At 32.2% G+C, this 25,226-nt stretch overlaps 1 protein-coding gene and 1 pseudogene across 2 annotated transcripts; both read left to right on the top strand.

Annotated features, from left to right (window-relative positions):
• Positions 1-239: 239 nt before the first annotated feature.
• LOC148607288 (uncharacterized) lies at positions 240-24,649 on the top strand. The gene is made up of 8 exons (XM_088546547.1): positions 240-365; positions 1,565-1,662; positions 2,786-2,876; positions 4,617-4,665; positions 15,805-15,977; positions 16,464-16,733; positions 17,823-18,092; positions 22,636-24,649. The coding sequence occupies exons 1-8, from the start codon at positions 278-280 to the stop codon at positions 23,007-23,009; spliced, it is 1,413 nt and encodes a 470-aa protein (XP_088402673.1). The 5' UTR covers positions 240-277; the 3' UTR covers positions 23,010-24,649.
• Positions 7,166-12,480, top strand: LOC148607289 (uncharacterized; annotated as a pseudogene). Its single transcript, XR_015915331.1, has 5 exons — positions 7,166-7,274; positions 9,526-9,605; positions 10,365-10,573; positions 11,422-11,967; positions 12,385-12,480. The product of XR_015915331.1 is annotated as an uncharacterized LOC148607289 (transcript).
• Positions 24,650-25,226: the final 577 nt, after the last annotated feature.

The raw sequence follows: 25,226 nt of genomic DNA, 5'->3' as shown, positions 1-25,226 counted from the left end.
TTTCTGCGAATGTTTGTGCAGCAACTTTATATGATACTATAATTAAAAGAAGTAGTATACTTTGCAAATATACTTTCTTTAATCTAGTAAAACACTTATTCATAATGTGTTTCTCTAAACAGTCTTCCAATATATTCCAAAATCCAGCAAAACCGGGGTAACTACTATCAGGCAAGTACTGAAAAAGTTATACTGGTGAATATTATAATGTATACTACATGCTTTTTTCATTGCAGAATTAAGCCGTAGTATCCCTCATAAAGATCAGTATATAGACATGTCTATTTGTAAACGCAAAGTAAATCAAATGGGATTACTACTGATAACATACACTATCTTTACACAGATTTACTGCAATATGTCTGGTAAGTCTGTGACAAAATTACAGTGAAACCTATTTAAACCGACCCCTGAATAAACCGGAAACCTGTCTAAATAGGACAGCTGTTGAAATCCCCTTTATGTCAGTTTAAGTGTATTCAGAGGATGTTAATCCGAACAACTACCATTACCAAACTGATATTTAAGCCCGAAAGGGGTTCACTTTCGTCTGGAGTCACTGTAATAATATCTTAATTTACTCCAAATACATCTACATCTGCTTAATATCTTAAAACAATGTAAATTAATTAAGAAAACAGTATAAAATAAAACATTATTTAACAAACGAACGGAAAGGTAGGCCAAAGCTTACATTTTTGCAGCAACCATTCTATGGTTAATCAATCAATTCTATGGTGTGTAGGGTGATCTTGTTTTGAAAGATCGAAAAATGAGGAAATAGGTTATGAAGTAGTCATTGCAACATAACAAAAAAAAAAAAAGAAAAATATAAAACAATAGCTTAATCTGAAAGGGATTTTGTAAATCATCAAATTGCAATTGTTTTGTAATATTATTGTATAATTGTATAATAGTATAATTGTACGAACAAACGGAAATACCACGATTCAAAAGCTGCATGTAATAACAAATAAAAATGAAGTAAATGGTTCTCCGTTCTGAATAATAATGATTACACAATTTAGAATACAAGAATGGTATACACTCATGCATCTTTTTTTTTTTTCAAATTGAACCATTAATATCTGTAGCGAATTATTTTCGTCCACAAATTATTCTAAATAAACAGTTAAATCCATACGTACGAATGCATAATTTAACTGTAACAAATACATCACACATTCATTTCTTACTAGAATCAACCAAATCTAACTAAACCAAGAACGATAACTCATGCAAAGTACCAATTTCATACACAATCTATTTAATTTCTATCTCAAAAGCGCAACAGTAGAATGGAAAATTGATATTGATTAAGTGGTCTTCATCTGTATATGAACAAGAGATATAATTGAATTCGGTGGGTTTTTGACATGCATGAATCTCCTTCTGTATGATTTTTATAAAGACTGATATTTAAATATACACGTAGAAAGAAGTAAACTACAAATTTATATACGTGTTTTAGGATGCTTTATGAGAGTCATTATGCATATTTTTAGGGGGTATGTACGTCAGGTACTGCTCATTCAACTATAACTTGAATTTAACATACTTTTAGATATAGAGCCACATCGCATATGTTATGAAGGATGGATCTTGCATGAAAGTTTGTGCTTCAAGATCAGTAGCGAGCAGAAAAACTGGAAAGATGCTCAGGTAGATATTATATAAAAGTAATCCTTAGAACCAACACAAAACTTGCTTTTGTTGTATCTTGGACGTTGTAGCAGAGGATTCATCCTCATTAACAAAAACTAAAAAAAAAACAATACTTCACAGTCGGCTTGCTATTTTTTTTTCAAATATTTAAACTAAATTTGAACAAAAAAAAATCGAATTGCTGAGAAAAAACCCGCAATACTTTGTCGCTGTTTCAATTCATTGAATGAAATTTGATGAAACTGTTTTGCTACACAATGTCATAATGCACTTCTCATTTTGTTTTCCAGTCGATTGACATGTGGGGTTCCCTGAAACAAAACATAAGTCATAACTTTTCCAAAACTGCTGACAATTTCACAAGTTCTTGAATTCTTGAACTTGTTACAATGTGCACCTCTTTCTTTACATCAAGGACTTAATATTTTTGTTCTGTTATTTGTTATCAACCTTCATATATGGGTTCCTGTGTCGTTTTGAGGGATATCTAGAGTAGTGGGGTATCGCACGATTCTGTTTATTAAACCGAAAACTCGTGAAGAAAAAATCGGGTTTTAACGGTCAAAACATTACATTAGATATTAAAAAAAATCGTCGTTAGAAAATGTCGCTATTTCAGGATCTTGTTTAAGTAACCTCAATATTTGGCATCGATAAGTATATATTTCCATATGAAGAACGATAAATCTACCTCATACATGTTTCTTCTTTCATAATAACATTTTATCTCTCTCTCATTGTAATAATAATCTTATTCATTTTACCCGATTGCAAAGTGGGATATATAGGTCTTTCGTCTGTTAAACTTTTCCCTTATCTGGTTTTAAGCAGCATTCCTGACATTTTGGGATCCATCACGTCGTGATTTTTCGTTAAATTTTTAACAAACTATCAATTTCAAATGAACGACAATTTTGCAAAACTCTGACATATCTATAGTTTTTATTACACGAATAAGGAAATAGTGAATATCAATCGTTTGCCGTTTCCATTTAACGTGTCAGATTAATCATACGTACCCGAAAACAAGTTTACAAATCTCTCTTAATTATGTTTTCTTCAGTTGTGAAGTGACTTTTGTGGATTGTGATATAAGTATATGTATAATTGTTTTTTTAAGCATACTTGTAAAATCTTGGACGGGACCTTGTGTGAACCTGGAACACAATCTACTACGGACTTTTTAGCCAAAGCATTAACAGACAAGGGAAGTAAGTGATATTAATTCTACGCCTTTGTCCAATTTTTCGTAAAATAGAACTTATGACTTTAACGTAGTTCAAGTTTAAAGAGAACATGTAAACGTACATGTACCTCTCAAAACGTTAGATTCGTGAGATATTTTCATGTCTAACCTATACTTGCCCATATACAAATCTACTCAATTTTGTACAATGACCTTCTCATGTTTGATTGTTTTATTGTTCAAGTCTGATTTTCATTTTTTGGTTTGCTCGTATTATGGTGCGGGGCAAGCTTCAATTCAAGAAATAATACAAATATATACAGGTTTACAGCAATGTTGATCTACAAAATGTAACGACAAGTCTCTTTGTCGTAACTATCCATTCCCACCATACTAACAAATGTCAGAGGGTCTCCAGTCTTAACATGACACTTGTTTCTCTCGAAGTGATATCAATATAATGTTAATCCTGAAAAAAATCCTTATGATAGTTCAGCAATTGAAAGAGTTTGGGTAAACCTAACGCTTTTGGAGATATAAGCGAAAAACTACTCTCTGACCCCTATGTTCTATTTTTAGTAACGGGGGCCATGTTTTTGACGGATCAAAAATCACCACATCAGTTACATGCAAGATACCTCAAAGAACATTTGTATCAAGTTTGGTACCAATTGGTCAAGTAGTGTCAGAGAATTAAATTTTTGGAAGAAATACGTTAAAAATAGTCCCCCCCCCAAAAAAAAAAAAAATAAAAAAAAATAAAAAATAAAAAAAAAAGAGAAAAAGGGCAATAACTCCAACATGGCTAAACAGATTCAAATGACAATTTGACACAGATAGAGCTTCTCATATTGAACACTTTAATCCCATCAGAATTTGGCTTCACGTAACGATTTTGGAGATTTATGCAAAAAACTACTGTGTAACCTTACGTTCTATTTTTAGTAGCGGTGTCATGTTTTTGACGAATACAAAATCCCCACATAAGGTCTATGCAAGATACCCCAAGGAACATTCATATCAAGTTTGGTTCCAAATAGTCGAGTAGTTTCAGAGGAAAAGACTTTTGAAAAAAAATGTAAACGACGACGACGGACGACGACGGACGCCAAGTGAAGGCAATAGCTAAAAAATGTCATCTACTAATCTTATCTTTTGTTGTAATTATAGCAGTTTATCAATATAAACGTTCAATTATGGCCAAATACAATAATGTTTATTGTTCTGTTCAAAAGTTCCTTAGTTTGGAAACAAAATAGTTTATGCAAATGTGATAAGAGGGGCCAGTCTCTCTCAGACTTTATATCCAAGTCCCCCGGAAGTTACTTTGCTGAGTACAAGATATTATTTCCAGGATGTTATATTTTCACTTGACTGATCATGTCTCATCAACAACTTCTTGTGTTTGTGTTTTTAGTTGATTTGCATAAAAATTCAGGCGTTTACAGTGATTAAGCTCCCAATCTCTCCTTTTCTAAATGCCTCATTTTCCATATTCCAAAGCCATATTCCTCATACATTTGTGCCTCATTATCCATACTATAATGACCCATTCCCAACAAAACGCTTATCTAAACTTATCTCATTTCAAAGTGAAAATTTGGTTTGGTGTAGACTTGATTCACTGTAAATGAACGAAATGCTTTTTGCAGAGTTAAAAACGTAATCATAGTAGCATATTACGACAAATCTAACTAATAAAACTAAAGTATGAATGAAGTTGGTTTTTCACTACAATATATCATATCTTAATCTACTTTAATAGAGGAACATTATTGGCTTGGGGGAAGACGAGATAAAACAAACCATTCTAGGTAAATATACATCACCTTAAATAAATGTTAGAGACACAACAAATGTTTTTGTTTTCTGTCTGTTCACTTTTGCTCACGTTCTCCTGGGGACTAAAGTGGTGAATTTTAACACTCTTTAATGACGTTGTACGTATAGGCGGCTATAAATCAAAATATATTGAGTAAAATGTCAGCGAATCAAGAAAATACATATATTTATTAAGATAGTCTTGTATGTCTATTCAGATCAATGTAAGACTATTCTAGTACGAATTTGTATGCGTGTTTATACTTAAAATTCGACCAAATACCCACAATATATGTATCTGAAAAAATCCTGATAATGTTAGAACTGTCAAATGTGCACAGCAAATTATTGGTCGTACCTTCCGGGGGATTTGACTCTATGGCAGCACCGCGTTCACGAAGTCTAGCGCTTTATACCACTCGGCCAGCTAGGCTATATAAAAACATAGGAATTTGACAGATTCTTTCGTTATCTTCCGTGTATCTATTTTATTCGATAGAGCAGTGGAACGAAGAGAGTCGTTACATTCTGAGACGTATGTATAATATTGATTTGTTGTGACCTGTATCGTTAATTATCCTCTATTCTACATAGCAACACCTAGATGAGCTGTCCCGTGCTACCATACATCGTGAACTAAGAAACAACCCTAGATTTATCCTGAGAGGAGGAAAGACCCGGCCAGCGAAAGCAAAATTTATATAAACTAGCTGGACAAGTGGTCTAAGCTGCTGACTTCGTGCAAACGGTGTTGAAATTGATGTCACAGCCGTACATGTTGCTTTGCAAATTTGACAGTTTTAACATCGTTGGGAATTTCCCAGACACTTCCATGCTTAAGTTTTCTTCCTTCTTTCAAAGCGCTACTAGATATATTAAACTCTTGAAAATAAAATGAATGAAAGTACTATTGTTAAGAAATTTTTTTCTCAACTGTTTTTGTTTGTTTGTTTGTTTGTTTGTTTGTTTTGTTTTGTTTTTTGTTTGTGTTTTTTTTTTGGTTGATAATAAAACAATGAACAACTGTTCAACGATATCAAAAAAGATGTTGCGTTGTTAGAAAATATGAGAGAAAACTTCGATTAACCAATAATTACTAAAGACCTTCTTTAATGCCTTAACCATACATCGCATGTGAAGTATAGTAAATGGTATCAACACAATTCACGACATAATCAAGCCAATACTTGTGACGTATTTAAAAGGTTATCGATAGTTAAACTTTGAGTAATAGAAACAATAGTTTTGTGATGATCTTGCAATTTGTGTCAAAATATAAACAAACAAACACTGTAAGGATAAGAGACTTTCGGAAGCATGAAATAACGTTACGTACATCATTAATTCCGTGTGGATGTAAGATATTGAGTTCCTGTATCTAAAAGGATTCCTTAACACAATAAAATTATAATCATCTGAACTACACAAGTTTCATTATCGATTAAAATTTTAACAGGTTACAACTATTTACTTCATTATGTAGTGAGTTGTAATCACACCCTTTACACACTCATTTTATGTTGAAGGCGCTAAAGAAAATTATTTGTTGTCTAAAAATTTTGCGGATTATATTTTCTTATTGAGTAATATATCATTATATAATTTTTATGTCTGTGTTGTATAGTATTGATTCGACGATTATTTTTACATAGAAAGATAAATTGAAATAAATGCTTTACTCGTCTTATAGTTGTTTTAACATCAACTCTCCGAAAGGATCAAAATTACTTGGCCACATGCGAAAATATTTGTTACTTAGATCTTTTTTCTAGCTCAATATATTGAATGTCAAAAATTGGGGGGACAAAAATTTGAAAAATATACGTGGGTTGCTATAGAAACTACTTTACAAGTGGTATTTTGAGCAAAAGTCATTGCCAGCAATCTATTAGAATAATCCTATCACTGGAACATTTATATTATAGTGATGTATACATCTTAATTAAAAATATTGTTAAGAATGGAAAAATATCAAAACTTTAATTATTATTTACTTACACTTGAAAGTGAAATAGATTTACAGCGTTTTATTGGGGAAATGGGTAATAAATCAAACTGAATATTAAAATGAAAGCCCACTTCCAAACAGCTTCAGAGTATTTGATTAATTTAAAATGAATACTGTATTACATATTTCTAAAATACAAAGTGTACGGTATATCACTGTTTCTTTTTAAATAAACAATTAAATCCTTTGAAAAGCCAGCCGTTTTTCATTTAAATTACTGACCTTGGTGTAACTCTCTACTGTGAAGACAAACTATGACAGATTGCAGCTTTAACCTATTGATACCATATATGGAATGTAAGAAATCTGACTTTAACCTTCTAACAACATTTCCTGAACTTGAACAACACGCCATTCTCTCAAGCATTGGCCTTTTACTTGGCAAAGCAACAGAGCATTTTGATTTATGTTCGGCACATTAACAAACAATTTATAGTGAACTCAAACTGAAAAAAATTCGAAGTGTGTAATATACCTCAGTTTATATGTGCTCATGGAGAAACTCCAAAAAGGTCCCTAGAGAAAAGAAGATCAGCCTGGATTTGATGAGAGAAGTGAATGCTCACACTGGTGTTGTTCTGCCGATTGGAATATGTAAGTTTCATTTTTATGTTGCATATTTTTCATCCTTCATTTTCAGTCCTAAGTATGCACATCAGCCCTGACATTATTTCATGTTTATGTTAGAGTTACATGATTCTGTTTAATTGTATTTGTTTTAACAATTTAACAGGTTGGGAATAAGACCTGAAATTAAGGTTACACCCCTTCTATCTCTCATATCATATGAAAGTATGCTTTTAATTTCATTGTCTAGAAAGTTATGGGCCTTGAAAGAAAATGTAGTGCAATTTATTCTGGTCTGTACTTTTTTGAAATAATTAACTTAAAATCATACTTCCATTACAAAAGTTATTTACAATAGCAACCAACTTAATTTTCTATAATATATCATACATGTATTTAGAAAACTTCATTTTTTATTCGGAAGTCAGTGAGTGGCTTCGAGTATTGTAAGTATAAGAATGACAAAATGGCTTCCGGCAGATAACTTCACGGACGGTAATGCTGTATTCAAATTAACACGTGAATTTCTTTAAACTTTAAATATTTCACCGATATCCCAAATGAATGGTATTTGAAACATTTTTAAGTGTTAATTTTCAGCTAAATATTGTCGAACTGGTAAATCGAGACGCCAAACTATTTTATGCCGCTTGGCAGTGTAGTAATTTCAAAGAAGATAATTAAAAGATATCCTGGTTCCCGGTACTACCGAATATTGCGATCGGGAACCAGTCTAGTTAAAAGCCAATACAATTTAATTGGAGTTATCTCTCTGTGGGTGGTGTTGGATTTTAACTATGCCCCGTGAATGGTATTATAATCAAAATCATTTTATAAAGAAGCGTCACAATCAACATCATCAGCTGACTTTTTTTTAAAGTTTAAGGTCACAGGAACGTAAACAAAGGCAATAATCTTATTTTCACGATATTTGTGTACATCTTTGTTTTGTTTTACCGCAAGTTGCAAGGGAAATATGTGTTCAACACCAAATATTCTCAAACCTCAATCCATGTCATGATCGGCACTAGATAGCACATTGCTAAAAAAATAAACATGAGGAACCTATCTTGCAGGTTGCACGCCAAGCGAATTCCGAGTTTCAAAGCACCTTCGTTGCTTTGATTAATAAAGGATGTAAAACCTACCATATGTGAGGTAGTATCCAAACAGTGGTGTACCCTAATTGGAGTCTTTTCCCTAACCTTTTTAAAAGATTAACCTTTATTGTATTGGGGAAAAAGGTTGAATCCAGGCTAACAATAGCCATGCTCCAATGACCTTGAATATGTGTTTAAGAAGACAGAATGGCACAATGATATAAAATAAAAACTGTGTGTGTCATTTTTATGAAAAATAAATTGTTTAGATGTTTAATATTATCTCTTTGGCGCTCCCAGATACATTTAGACATGTTTTAGTAGGACCAACATTTAAATAACAGTCCATATAAAATTCAGACACTGCCTATGGTATAGGTGATTCATGGTGTAGAAAAACTCACCCCAAACAATGTTTTTTTTTTTTGTCTTCAGATACTATATTTCTAGGTATTAACATTAAACCTTTTAATTCATATGTGCACATTTGAGAAAGTCATGCATTCAATTTACACTAAAATCAACTAATTCAAAGTAAATCAAACTCTTGCAGAGTGCTAATTTCATGTACAATATACCGGAATATAAATTTTGTCTCAAAATTGCAATCCACAAATGAAACACTGATTATGTGGTCTTTAACAGATTCTGAATAGGAAATAAAAGTAAAGTTGAAAGGTTTTTGAAATGCAGGAATCACCTCTTGTCTGATTTTTATAAAGACTGCTACTTAAGCGCTAAAATGACCTAGATACTCAGTGTAACCAAGTATTAGCAAACATCAAATATGTCAGTTGTCATATTCTTTTATCCAAACACTAGAAATGAATTGAAAACAAATTGACCATCAAATGAAAATCGAGAGTCTTCCAAAAGTTTTAAGTTTATTCAAGTATCTTAAAATAAGTCTGAATTGCAAATTTGCAATGATGACAATAAGCAAATCTCCACTGTTCCATCTACATTTTAGTATTCCTGATACCTGATTTATACTTCAGAGTTAGAAATAGTAACCTGCCCGCCAGCGTGTGACTGGCAATATTTGGGCAGGACTGGACAATTTTAGCAAAACTTTATATAGCCATATGGTAAATTTGTTGACAAATTGTAATCAGGACTGGCTAGAATTTGAGAGAGTTTCCTACCCTGTATACTTTAAATAATATTTTATATTTTAGTAATATGCACTAACTGTCGAAAGAAGCTTACTGGTACTTCTACAAATGAAACAGAAACTAGTTTGTTATCAAATTGTAAGGTAAGAACTTGAATGTCACAGTAATAAAAACATAACAAAAATAATTATCAAAATTATCCTTTGTGAATAATTCAATTTCATGAAGCTATACCTCTGTAATTTTGGTCATAGCTTGCAGGGCTGCACATGCAAATATTCATCCCTTCTGCAGTCTTTATATGCACAGGTATTCCATTTTGTCTGGTGAACATTCCTGTGACATTTTTAGCAAATTATAGTACATGAATTTATAAGGCATTAACTGTATTCAAATTAAACCCTTCAATTTAAATTCTTAACTATCCTTTTTCATTTATATCTTTATTCTCCCAGGCCAAGATTTCCACACTGAATTACCCAACTTACGGGGAAACAGGCCAACAATACAAATGTGTAGGAATATACAGTGTACATCTGTCTACTGTCTTTATGAACCAATAAATTTATTATGAATTTACTTATTGTTAATGTCTTCAAATTTCTTATTATACTGTTGTTTATACTAGTATATTTAATCGTGAAAAAGTAGCGTTGTTGCCTCCTTGTAACCCTCCCCAAAATACCCAAACCATTAAATCTTTATACTCTACCAATGAATACATGTATTAAAACACATTGTTGATATGTATATATTTATTAACTTGATATTGAATTTGGTATTGTGTATCAGTATAGTTGTGACAGATACGGACATAAAAGGAATCCAGAAAAAAAATAAAGAATAAAGACTTTGGGGCGGTTTTGAACTTACATGTATACTATGCCTATTGATACATGTAGGTACATATAACAGAAGAAAATCGTGTACCAGATCACAGCATTGCCTTTTTTGACTGAGTGACACAGATTCGTGCTTTCGAAAAGATTGTGTGACACATTCACATTCAGAAAGATGTACACAATGCAACAGTATGGAAAGTACCTTACAAGAAATCCAGACACTGACTAATGAAGCATCTTTCGACAACAAGGAAGCTGTTTTATATCAGGTTTGTAACCTATTTTTTAAACTTACTTATCAGTAATTTTATGTTCACTGAACATATTTCTTCCATTTTCACCTACAATATTACATGATTAAACACCGTTTTTCCAGCACACTTATTGATGGGTAAAATCGGACCATTCAATCACGATTCAAATAAAACTCAGACGGACTTTTAAGTCAGGCCTGTGATTTACACATCATACATTTTGGATAAACAGTGTTTAATTCTTATAATTCTAATCCTATACTATCTGTATTATATGAATCACTTCATTCTTGTCTTGGCTCATTCAAGGAAATTGACACCCAAAATTGACAGATGGTAACCATGGACGGATCCGGGGGGAGGAGGGTGGTTCCCTCCTATCAATTTGCAAAAATGAAAATAGCGTATTTTTGTGTGTTGATGCTAGCAAAATCTTTTTTTGCAGGGGTAGGGCGACAGGGGCGACCCCTTTAAGTCATTCTCTAGATCTTCCACAGGTGACTGTCACCTCCGAGGTTGTTAAGAGTAAACGATCAATCAAAATGCACAAATTAGGCATATGCTACATGTAATTAAATTGGAATTATTGCCATTGAAAATGAATTCACATTTCTTGGGCTTTTCACTGATTATTGACCCATCGTCAGTGGTAACGGCATCAGCAAAGAAAGATTAATCATTATTAAAACCTAGATTCCCACTAGACAAACCTGTTTAAAATGTGGTAGGTGGCTTTAAAAAGATGGCGCATATGTTGTTAGCAATTTTAGGTTGCTGTCCAATATCCAAATCCTGTACAAGCCAGGGTATACTATTATGTAGTTTAATAATGGATGCAACTTCATGATTTTATTCTTTTTCAGGTGGAAACGGCTTTATCAGATATCAATGTGTAGAAAAGTCACGATATACGTTCAAGAAATCAAGACCGGGCTAGAACAGGATTGCTGAGTAATATAAAAGAGGATGAGTGTCTTATAATTGCAGACTGGGCCATGAAATTTCTGCCTCGTCGTTCTAGAGAGGACCAGACCGATTGGTTTGCCAAAAGAGGTTTAAATTGGTATATAACTGTTTGCTATCGTAAGGTAGGCACTGAATTGGGAAGTTTTACATATGTTCATATATTTGAGGGACCAACATCTCAGGACACACTGACTACATCAGCAGTTTTGATTGATGTAGCCAAAGACATTCACAGTTCTCATTCTGAAATCCAGAAGATCCATTTTTGGTCAGATAATACTGGCTGTTTCAAGTCTACAAATACTATCATGTCCCTTTATCAACAATTGAGAGACAAACTTGGAAAGGGGCCATATGACCGCAAATCATCCCACATCAATGCTTTGATAAAGAGATATGTTAATGAAGGAAATGATGTTCTTTCTGCAAATCAGATGAAACGGGTAAGTTATTGGCAGTTACATGTATTACAGTTAAAAAGCAAACGTTTATTGTAAGTAAACCACTACAAATATATATGATGATATGTTTTAATTTGCATTAGAATATTTGAATAAATTTTCAACAGAAATACTACTATAACACCACCTTCCAAATGAAGTTGGGGTGGGATATATAGGAATCAACCATCAGTCTGTCTGTCTGTGGGTTAGTTTCCCCTTATTTCCAGTAAGCACAACTTCTGAACTGCTCAGGGAATTTTTATGAAATTGTATTGGAAAGTAGGGCATCATGTATAGATATGCGTGATGGAAAATAATTACAGTCCCAGTACTAGAAATGAAGATATGACTTATATAGTATAATAAAGTATATAGAATAATATGTCGAAAAATCTGATACATGGTGCATCATCCTAGGATATTTATTTCAGCATGAGGGCCTCTGGTGTGATAAAGGTTAGATCTGTGAACCAGGGTTGTGATAAGGGTGTGACATCAAAATGTTTGGTATAGGTCAAACATAGAGTTTATCAGATATTAGAAACTAATGTTTTGATTTCTAAATATAAGTGTTTATATACACTTGAAAGTGATGTATTGTAATACATGGTTTAAATACAGTTGTATAGATGTCTTTCTTTAATTACATAATAGACAGTTTAAAGAAAAGACCTACAAGGTGAAAGTTGTGGATGTAGTTTTTGATCTTGAACAAATAGCTACAACTGTGAAACCAATCCCATCAATATCAATGTACCACAATTTCAGGTTCAGCAATAGTGGAGTAACTGTATGGAAAGCCTTCAGCATTGAAGAAGGTAGGGAAAATATTAAACTATGAAGACAACCTTAGAAAAAAACTTTCAATTGAATGAAATTATCTTTACAATAAGGTATACAAAAATCTCGCTTGGTTGAAGTTTTAGGATGACTCCATTAAATGTATTGCCCTTGAAAAGTGAAAGGTGAGCAATTCAGGGAGCCTCTACTTTGAATGTATCATTCATGTGGATGTTACGATATTGTTTCATTATAGCACTTGTTTGAAAAGGAGGAGGTATAAAGTAAGCATGATATCCATTACTTTGTGCATCGCCAGTTCTAATCAGCGATTCCCTCTAAAATTACATAGTGGACTTTCATTAAACTTTTATTGATTCTTTATTACATGATGAATTGTTTTTCCCATCTGAATGACTTTTGGGGTTTCCTGTTGAAAAACATGGATTTTGTCATTGGTTGACATAGGGGGATAACTTCCGTTTTAATTCATTGATCATTATGAAATTTTGTAACAAGGTTCTAAACCAAAATAGAAAGGTTGATATTGATTTTTGGGTTATCAACTGTTATGGGGGGTCAAATTAGGGGTCAAAACAAGCATTTTATAGAATTTTACCATATAACTGGTTAAAGCATAGGAATGTCTATGATATTGTTCCACAATATTATAGACCACAATCGTCAGACTGGGATTGTTTTTGGGGTAAAGACTTGAGCCTTTTAGGAATTAGGGACCAGAAACATTTTTATTGATGTCCAGACAATATCATGTCTACTAGTGAATGAACCTCTTTGCAATTGTTGTACAAGGTGTAATTCCACTAAATGTCATAAGTGTATGAAGCTGCTCCATGTGACGCATTTATGTGTTTTATGTGTATTATCATAGCATATAATTATTGACTAAGGTCTCCAAAGGAGATAATCTAACTTACGGGTTTTACATGTGAAATTTTATAGGAAAGTTTTCTATTATATGTAGGTGTGCATGAAAGAATATAATTACTACCAGGGGACCCTAAAGGCAGATACAAATGTAACTGAACTTAAGGTTTTTACATTTACATTTTTTACATTTACTCAATTAAAAGATGCATATTCTGTGTGAGCTTTCTCTTCGAATCTCTTCTCGTATAAAAAAAATGTTCATTTTGATATATTTTAGACCTATTAGCGCAATGGTATAAAATTTGCAATGGATTGATTAAATCTACAAACTTTCAAACATTGTCAGATTGGTCAAACGAGGTACTGATGCCCTCTATGCCAATTTCAAAGATTGTGAATCGGTAATTGGCGGTTTCTTTTCCAGAGAAGTACTAAAGAGACAGACAATGGATAGTGATGATTTAAAGGCAGCAATGGAGGAGGAGGACAAATCCAACTTGAAAAAGATTATTTTGAAGACACTTGGCTAAATTCTTATTGTTTTATTACTGAGTAAATATGTTAAGTTGAGTTTTCCCCTGCAACATATTTAGATATACACAACTTTTAATGTTTACACAATTACATATAGAATAATAGTTACTTTCGATTTTGATACTGACTGTGGGTAATATCTCAGAGTTGAGATGTTCCGCATGGATATTGTCAGTATAAAAAATCTAAAGTAACTATTGCTCAGTTTATTGGTAATCTTATACTTATACCCCATCTGAATGATAGGAGATATATTATGTTACCCTTGTCTTTGTTTCCGTAACGTCTTTTTCTGTAAACAACTACTCATCACACCGGCTTGAGATCTTAACACATTCTTTATGTAGGTATGTTTTATGGTGGGATAATTTTCAGAAAATAATTGACAACAACTTCATGTTTACCGAGTACTTTGTTTATTTGGAAAAAGGTTCTTTGACTCAATATTGAGCAGACATAGAATCATCACATCATACTGTAAAACAAGACTAAGACATACTAGAATAAATTCAAAATTCATAAAAAGGTATTTACTTTTAAAAAATGAAAAATGTGTCGTCAAGTTCAAAATCATAAATTTAGCAATCGATGATATACGTATGCATATATTTTGTTTTCTAAGTGATTTCTGATCTTCAAAATCAAAATTGTCTATACCAAATGATATTCCACCATTTAAAAATTAAACATATCATGAAGAATTGTTACAGGGTAAATTATCTGAAATCCCCCAGGTATGAAGCACAACTGGAATTGAACCTTACCTTTTAATGAGACCATCTTTGTAGCTATACCAGTACAGAGTATGTCAAAGAAGATCTATTATTGTAGCTAAAGCTGACCTTAAGACCAGATAGAAGAAAATTTGCAGTTGTTTTTACGTGGTCTTATTTAATTATGTAATATATAGTGGTAGCCAAGCATTGCTTTCTCCAACTTCAGCTAATAGTTTTGCTCAAAATATTACATGTATGACGCATTAAAATATGTTTCAGTTTTGATATTAAGTAACCATGCAATGATTTCGAGGCTCTGTTAGGTTTTAAGGTTCCTGAAGAAGTATGTGCACCTATGAAAGATATGGTTTCCTGGAAACTGAAAAAAAATGGAATTTTTGGTTTTTGGCTATTTGCCAAAAAAAAAAACCCAAAAAAAACAAAAAACAAAAAGCTTTACCCCAGCATTTGTTTTTTTGTTTTTTTGTTTTTCATTTTTTTTTCTTTTTTTTTTCTTTTTTTTTTCTTTCGTTTTTTTTTTTTTTTGTTTGTTTGTTTGTTTGTTTTTTTTTTGGCTAAACTGTCATTAGATGCTCTGTTTTATCATATAAAGTTGATACATCCTTCAAAGGAAAAAAACGATGATTTGACCAATTTTGAAAACTAAAATTTGATTTTTTTGCCCGAAATAATGAAAAGTGGTTACCATAGCAACCAAGTGTATATGCAATGATTTTAATTTATTGCGGTCTTTCTATGATGCAACTTTACTTTACTTTATGTGCAAACAATAAGTAAAATCTAAATCCATGTGTGCCATGCCTTTGTTCTAATATTCTGGTTCTTACAGAGAATTGGTGTTAAGTACCTCAAATATTGTGAAAATATATACGTTTACAAATATATTTTATTTGAGATGGGTGTGGGATTCTAACGACGACGAAATTTCATATACACATTGGTCCATCGGAGAGCCCAATGACCATGGTGGATCTGAGGATTGTTTGGAGACATCCAAAAGTAGAAAATTTATGTGGAACGATAGAGCATGTACTTCTGTATTTAATTTTATCTGCCAAGGTCGTCCAAGTAAGTATTATGTTGAGGAAAAGCAAAAAGAACAATCTATAATCTGGGGACAAGCAAAGTTAAAAAAAAAATACACCAGATAAAATATTTTAGAAAACAAAACCAAAACAGAAATAGCCGATCCAGTCGCCGCTATTGGTCATGGAACATGGACAAATTGTACAGGTAGAAGTAGCGCTATTTTGTTTTCTTTTCTTTTTTTTCAAACGTTTTCCGTCTGGAAAACGTTACATCTAATATCTATGTAACAGATAATTGTTCTTTTTCTTATTTCTCCAGTTTTTTCATATTATTTTCGACGATGGGAGGGGGCAACTACTGAAACGTGTGGTATCTAAAAGATAGATGATAGATACAACATGGAAAAAAATCGCTATGCATAATAAATGATTTAAATATATACGAACCTACACGATTCTACAGTAAGTAGTATATCATTGTCCGTCATTGTACATCCTATGAACTTTAATCGATTTCTTTGCACAGATATTAGTTCGACTATTGTCCAGGTAAATGACAGTGATAGTATTACCTTACTATGTCCGATAGGCACTTTTTCGGCGACACATCTTAGTTGGAACCGAACATCCAATGGTATGGAAAAGCCTTTACCAGATACTTCGAGTTCTTGGAACATTACCTTTCCAAATATGGTGATTTACCCAATCCGTTGGTTTCACTATGGTACTTATACGTGTGTTGTTGCTGCAAAATTTGAAAATATAACATATATATTCGAAGTCAATGTAATGGCAAGTAAGTAAAAGTATGTGGTTTTGAATAAAAGAGACATTTGATTGAGCGTTATACAGAAATTGTACTTCATGATAAACAGTATTTCATAACTTAGAATACACTAAGCAAACCAATTTTAATCAAAAACCTCATTCTTATTCCACTATACTTTCTTCAGGGGCAATTTTGAAACCTTTAAAAATTGTCACGTTTTGATATAAGTAAACTATTATTCTACTGCATGTTTTTGTCAACCATGTTTAAAGAGGTCGTGGTTTTCTGCTCTGTTAAAAGAGTAATCAAGGGAAAAGGACCAAAATTCAAGGGGCAATCAGAAGAAGGTATTGCAAAGATGAATAATAGACCGAGAAAATACACACACACATACACACACCAAAAAACATGAAACAACCAATGTAAAACGCTCAATTAATTAAATGTAAATGAGTAACTTAACTGCTATGAAAACTAGTAGCATTGGACCTAATGAACCGATAGGGTCAGCGTCCTCTCCTATCCTAGAAAGACCCACCGAGTTGCTCATCAAATGTCAAGTCCGGGGTAGACCAAAGAGGAAAGGGAAAATACGACACATTTAACAAATTGGTTCTCATGCTGCTGATGGATGCAGTTTTGCAATATATGGTCTTAATTCGCGAAAACAAGGCACCATTGCTTTGGTAAATGTGAAATAAACTTTGATTGATTTTTGTGTGAAATCATATTTCGTAAACGGAAGTAATACATCTGAATACCAAATATATATATATGGCACGCGAAATTAACCAAAACCCTGTTATATATAGGATAACACCATATCTATGGGTTAACAGACCGTAACTAGCATTTTCACCATCGATAATTAAAATTAAAATTAAATTCCGCTATCTATGTCCACTAACACAATAGCTAACGCAAAATTAATTATCAATACCGTTTTCTATGGAGAATCAGTTCTAGTTAATTCAATAAAAACATAATTATATATATATATATATATTAATTTACGATTTTTTTGTTTTTTATCGGGTATTTAGTACTAACATAGATAATGTTAGTTCCGGATGACACACACACACACACACATATATATATATATATATATATTAGATTTCAGCACCTCTTACATCAACGCCATAGAAGACGACACTATTAGCCTTATCTGTCCTGTTGGTTTTCAGTCAGTTAGTAAAGTTATATGGAAACGGTCAAAGAATGGGAAAACAACACTGATAACAATGGATTCAAGAGTATGGAACGCTTCATTTACTAATTTGGTAATAAGCCCGACCCGATGGTACGATGGTGGTATATACGAATGCCAAATTACTTCTAGTATTCGGAATTTAACCTATGAATTTGACTTGAGTGTAGTTGTGAGTAAGTAACATCCATATACACAACGAATTTACATATTGATATAAAGTAGCAAGTTGTATATAATATTTTCTAACATAAACCAGTCTGTTGCCTTTTCAGGAAATATATTGATTTCAGGTAGAATATAAATCACCAGTGTTCCAATGCGTTATTGCAGAAAGTTTCTACAATCAAAAAGAATATCAAAAATTAAAAAAGAATAATAATACAGAATTCTCATGTGTACAATGTAACTGGGGCGCAGTCAAGTACATTATAAGGCCTTACAAACAATATATGAGGAATGTACTGTTTAAAAAATCATTTCTTTACCAAGAGACTTTAAACATAAGGTAGTTTGGTGTACATATAAACTTGGATAAACACATTTTTTAATGAAACACGGAAACATTATAAAACATTTCAACAATAAGATTGAAATTGAATTATGGTATTTATACTACTGTTCCTGCATGTACAAAACAACACAAGATTATAATTTGAAGTATGACAAATCAAACGTGCAACTAGCTAGCTCTCCCTAACATCAAATGAATGTTCAATGACGTGTTCAAAGTAAAAACTATTATATGTTTTGTTACTTGATTTAACAACACTTTTTGTTACACTATTTTCTCTTCGGAGTTTTGTTTCATTTACACTTTCCTACTTTCCTATAAATACGACATGTACACGTTTGTTTGTCAACATTCCCAGCTGCCTGCATTACATTATTGTTCGGAAATAATTCAAAATAAAATTCTTGTTTTCAAACCTCAATCTTTTTGAATGCTGAGTGTCTGTATAAGAGTAACTAAATAAAAAATCCGCTTAATTTTAGCACGCTAATTTCATTTTGAATACGACTACTTAAGTTTAAATTAAAGTTATGAGTATCATACCTGAATATACATAGCCCTGTAGATTAAAGAATCGAAACAATAAACGTGTTAAGTGATGCATTCAGGCGCGGATCAAAGAACCACCGTGCCTAATTCCTCAAAATTAGGGAAGAATAATTTTATTGGCACGAAGTCTTGCATTTTTTACGAATTTTACATCCAAATTTGTGCTGCTCATTATGGCTCTGTCGGTTTGATGATTTTTTTTTTGTTCGTTGTTAGTCAAGTATTTCACAACTGAAGTTTGTACTTTTAGTTCATCTTTTAATGCTACTGTTATTTTAAATGATTCCGGTAATTATAAAATCTTTATTTTAAATGAAAATCATTTGCCATTTCCGCTCCACTGAAACCACCATACACAGGTACAGACAAAATATACTTTTCGTCCAAAATGTAACGACTTAAGTAATTTCCCCTTTAGTGACACCAACAAAGAAGTGAGAGAGAGAAAATGTAATTTTCAGAAATACATCCTGACAAATTCTTGACAATTTTTCCGAACACGAACTTAATGATATTCAGTATAATATAATACATATTGATTGCATTTGAAAGGTGGTATGCATGCAGTAGATTACCATACTCAGAATTTGTTTCGGGTGATATTCTTCTTTCGTGAAATAATCGGTACCAAAGAAGTCACTCGCCGAGTCTACTCTACAAAGGTATGCATATCTAAAAAAAACTTCACAAAACACCAGTTTTAAACTTAAACCTTTTTACATTGCGCAATGCATCTTGAGCGGGAATGACTGTAAGATGCTCAAATCCATGAATTTATAGACAGATCACATTAATCGGGATATGAACTACATGTCTATGTCATAGGTTCGTATAAGCTAAAGTCAGTGTTTTTGGACATCAGTATCTGTAATAGTATATGATGATTGGGAGTTTTTAACGATCTTGAATACCGATACAGCCTCTCATGGTCGATGTTCGTGGTTTGTAGAAACCAACTGGTGTTGGTAGCGGAGGCCAGCCTTCGGGATATCTAACCGAAGAAATCGGGCAGGGCTGATTTGTAGATGCTCTAGCTTATACTGCCAGACCCCACGTGGATCAGGAAGGGTTTTTCTACTTCTCCTCTTTTTTTTTCATATTTCAAACGGTTTCCCCACTTTAACTTTCTTGGAAGTACGTCTACGGAAAAAGTGCGATATATTATTTGAAAATTATTTGACTCTTATATATGGTGCCACACCATTGCATTTATAACGTTTAAACACATTGCCTTTATAACGTTTAAATGATGTGTACCTTTTGGAAATATTTTGCAAAAAAAAATTTTAAAAATAACAATGCAGTTTGGAAATTCAAAATACATTTAGTTTATTTCTTTTAGTCTGGTTATGTTATGAAATATAAGAAATATTTAAAAAGCTGCTAGAAAAATAATAAAGCTAAGAAATAATTAACATTCTAATGTTTTCTCTCCTCCCATAATCCTAACCATACGTATTTAGTCGTAACCGAAGGAAAGGTAAGTATATATAATTAAATCGATTTTCAGTCTAATAAATAAAAGGCCAAGTTTAATTAAACATGTCGTATTTATAGGAAAGTAGGAAAGTGTAAATGAAACAAAACTCCGAAGAGAAAATAGTGTAACAAAAAGTGTTGTTAAATCAAATAATTTAGATGCATTACATTAATTTTGATTATAATGATCCCTATCGGTACGTACGTTCGTTCGTCAATTTAGTGGAAATCTTTAGTTGAACAATGGACATTCACTCTGATAATGTTGCTATATAAAACACTATTATCTTGAATGTTTACAGATGACGTCAGCCGTGCAATAACACTTGTAGTTAAAACGTCAAGCGTGCAATATAACAAAAATATGGATTTTTCAGTAATACATTAAGTAAAAACTTTAGATTAAAGCTTTAAATGTAATAATTATATTTAATGAATTAATTAGTATTATTTAAAGTATAAATATGCAGCAGATATTCTATCAGACATCAAATTCTTTTTAGCTTACCTGTCAAAAGGCAATGTGTGCTATTGTCATCACTTGGTGTACGTTGTCATCGTTGTCGTTAACATTTTCGTTTCTGAAAAAAAATAATTGGATTTGGAGGAAACCTAGCATGATGGATCCTTAAGGTATCCTGCACAAAAAAACTGATTTTTAATCGGCCAAAAATATGGCGGCTGTTACTAAAAATAGAACAAAGGAGTCAGACAACAATTTTTTGTAAATTTCTTCCAAACTTTTAGGTTTAGCAAAGTACTGATACGAGGTAAAATTGATCACTATGATGATATCAATCTGAAGTAAAATTTTGGTGAAAATATGTTTACACATGTTGAAGTTAATGCTTTTTATTGACGTTTTTTTGTCGCTATTTGTGATGTTTTTACTTTAAATAAAAAAATCTTCTCCTCAGAAACTGCTGTACAGAAATCAAGAAATTTGGTATGTTTGTTCCGTAGGGTATCCTGCACAAAATGTCGTTACAAATTTGTATCCATAAAAACATGACTGCTTTTGCAAGAGATTGAATTTAGTATAGCTTATCAAACCGGGTTAGCAACTCAGGCTCTCTAGAGCCTCTAATTTACTTGTCATTCAAATATAGTAAATATCAAAAAGTCCATCCCCATCTATATTCTAAATATACCACAGAATGGGAAGTATTTTATTTTAGGTCGATATATGTGGATAGATTTTTTTATATAGAATTTTCTCATTTGTAGCACTGATGACTTTGCACGTTAAAATGTCGATATAAAAAAGAAGTTACCTATCAAGATACATATACCTTTTTACCAAAGACGACTTTTTACATTATTTAAGATTGATTTGATGTTTTTTTTTTTATTTTGCCAGCCAAAACTTCTACATATACTTTTAATCTATTTGCAATATACATCGTGGGTGATCCTTCTCTATTTGCGGAAATTTCAATACGTTTTCCTTCTTCATTAACTGTAATTGACATTTTTGCGAACAAAAAATTACTGCTAAGTAGGAAAATTTCAATTTATTGTATGTGTTTGTAAGAATCAGGCAAAATGAGAAAAATCAGAAACATGCGTGTCAAAAACCCGCTGATCTGACAATGTAATAATACTTGAAGATACTTTCTCTATTTCAAAATAAAACTGTTTAATCACGTTATCACTGGCTTTGCTCAGAAGATTTGCAATAGACACTTAGAAAAATGAGGTTTTTGACAGAGTTATCTGTCCTTGAAATGTTCATTTTAAGTGCATTTCAGTGTAATTGTAACTCAAAGATCCAGCATGATATGGAATATTGTGTCCGCTTTTCTTGATTCTGATGGTAGAATAGTCATATAACACCAAAAAATAAATTGTTTTTCAGACCATGTTTCAACTGTTGCCTGATTCTTAGAGGGACTGACACTTAAAAATATAGTACTGCCGGGAAATTAAGATATTTCACAAATGATTTATATATTTACTTTCTATGGTTTAAAGTCAATACTTTGCTTTTAAAATTAAAAAAAAAATGTTATTTGCATTTTCAAAACCCTTTTGCTAATTGCAAAGACACACTTCTGTATGATATTGCCAGAGGACCAAAAATATGCATCCTTTGATATATTTGTTACATGTTTATTTTTAGGACGACTATAGCTTCATTCTCCTTTTGCAAATATTTCTACGCTCATATTTTTCAGACAGCGGAATGTGTCCATGTACTTGTGGTTACAGAGAAAAACTAATTAGTTGGGCTGAATATTTGATTCCTAATCGGACACACGAGGAATTGCTAGAGATTCTTAAACCTGTTCTGAAGAAGCTAGAAAATGAACTTAAAGTGCAAAACACGAAATTATCATCGTACAAACGGAAGAAGATATCAGCTCCGGATGACAGAAAATCGTCAAATACCATTGGTTATTTCGGAATTGCTTTCATTGCAACTGTTTTTGGGTTACTGGTCATTGCTGACGTTACTAAATTAATTAGATTTATATATGGCGTTTGCTCGAGGCGTAAATGTAAACGTAAATATTGTCGCAGGAAAGGTAAAGTTGGATTGCAGATTTAAAGGAGGTTTTAAAAAAATATGTTCTTAAATTCTTGTGAACTATCTTTATATTATTATACTTCCTATCTATAGTTTATCTCGTAGCATTTCAGGTAAAAAATCGAATGCGCTTGGACATTTTTCTGCAATCCGTTTGTTGTTTGTTTGTTGTAAAATCTGGTTTAACAGACCATCACAATATGAAACGCCTGCCCGTCATGACGATTCCGAATGTTTCCAAATATCCTGTTTTTGTCTTAATTAGTTATTGTTATGCACGTTGGATATACTCTTTCACTATTTCACTATTCATTTTGGCTATTTACCGAGTTAATAAGTTTTTCTTTTAAAACCTCTTAATATAGATGTTTTGCTATCATGCTGTAAATGTTAATCATTGATTAAGTAACACTTTATGTTCTATATGTTCATGTTTAGGAATTTATCACACGAATGACAATTCATTGTCCGTAGGTCTGGACATAGATTAAACAAGCACTATCTTTAAAAAAAAAAATAGCCGACACAATAAACGTTTCTACATTTGTTTCAAGAAAATAACACATGCCACGCAATTACAGATACATTTTATCGAACGCCATTAAGTTATCAGTATTTGGCCAATCGGGAAACAGATTTGCGATCAGGTCACTTGCGTTTCCATAGAACAGCGTCCTTAAGATCAAAGGGTAAAAAACGAAAATAAACCGACTACGTCGGAAAAAAATCCATACGTATAGAAACTTTAATTTTGGTACCTTATGTTCTTGTGGTAGGAATTCTTTTCAAAGGCAAATAAAATGTCGCGTTGGGTTTAGAAAATAAAACATGTGTTTGCCGATTGACTGAGCACTTATAGAAACCCCTCCCTCGATGTGGATTCTTGCAAGATATTAAAGTTTTATAATTATTTATTTAAGTGAGGAACATTGATAAACTAAAACTTGTTTGCATTGTTTAACAAAACACTTATGCTTGATGTGATATCAAATTAAGTTGGCAGTCCTTGAACCGATCCGGACAACGATTTGACGGATCGATTGACAAAGAAAACGACAAAAAGCGTAAAATACATTGACCGTTCTGTGATCGAGTGATGCGAACACCAGTTAAATGGATCGGTTCGACTGACCGGAAACCTTTCGGTGATAGATGACCGATCGCATTTTTTTTTTGATAAAATAAAATAGATATATAAAATATTAAGTTTTTAAATTAGTCTCTGCAAGAATCTGCCAAAAATTATCAAACTGAAATAAACAAAAATGTGCATACTGTAATTTCAGAGCAGAATACGAGGTTTTTGATTTTGATTTAAAATTTGCAATGATAAAAAATTAGTGGTTTTAGATAATGATTGTGCAGCCTTTATTTCATAACCTGCACAAATGTAAATTTTGCAATTCTGACTGAAATTTCATAATAACTAGTTGACGGTATTCATAGTTACGGCATGTCTCAATTGGCATTGGAAATACTGAAATTACCTCATTTTGTTTTCACAACATAGACAATTTTTTTCCATTAGAACATTAGATGAATTTCGTCAAAATGCAATGTATTAAAAAAAAGCGTAACTCATCTCCTCTAATAGCAAATAGTTTTTGATCAGTACGAGTAGTTATTGTATAAATATTATTGTATAAGACGAATTCTTACCAGTGGATTGATGTTAAAATGATTCATTGCTTAATGAAAATAAATGTTCATACTTTTATATACGTTTTATTTATTTCCTAACCAATAGCAACCTGACCATGGCGCCTCACAACATGATAATTTGCTTTAATTTGAGATTATGCTCGACTCTTTGAGCCGTCAGGAATTCTCAGGAAGTTAAGATTATTCCCAGACTTAAGCATTTTAGTTTTGTGTCGTCCAGTCAGTAATCGAGATATATTTAAAGCTGGAAAACCAAAGAATGAAATGATATTGTTTCAGAGATAATTGACAAAAGAAATCAATCATATATATACGTAAACAAGAAATCTATCAGTAGATTAGCAACAACGATAACATGAAACACGTAGTTTCTCCGAAAGAAAATATCTCCTCATTTAATTCTTATTATTTATATATATATAATTTACTTCAATTGCAATATATACTAAAAAAGTTACCTTATGCCATTGCAATTTTACTCAGGCAGAAATCTACTCAGGAAACAAGTGGAGCTGCTGCTGAAAGTTCTATTTTTCTTTTGTATCATTTCAAAAACAAATCAATTCCTATTATTCA

The sequence above is a fragment of the Perna viridis genome, chromosome 9 (genome assembly GCF_037379345.1).
Source record: "Perna viridis isolate PV_CMFRI_1.1 ecotype Kerala chromosome 9, ASM3737934v1, whole genome shotgun sequence".
NCBI lineage: Eukaryota > Metazoa > Mollusca > Bivalvia > Mytilida > Mytilidae > Perna > Perna viridis.
This window is presented reverse-complemented; position numbering and strand designations above follow the sequence as displayed.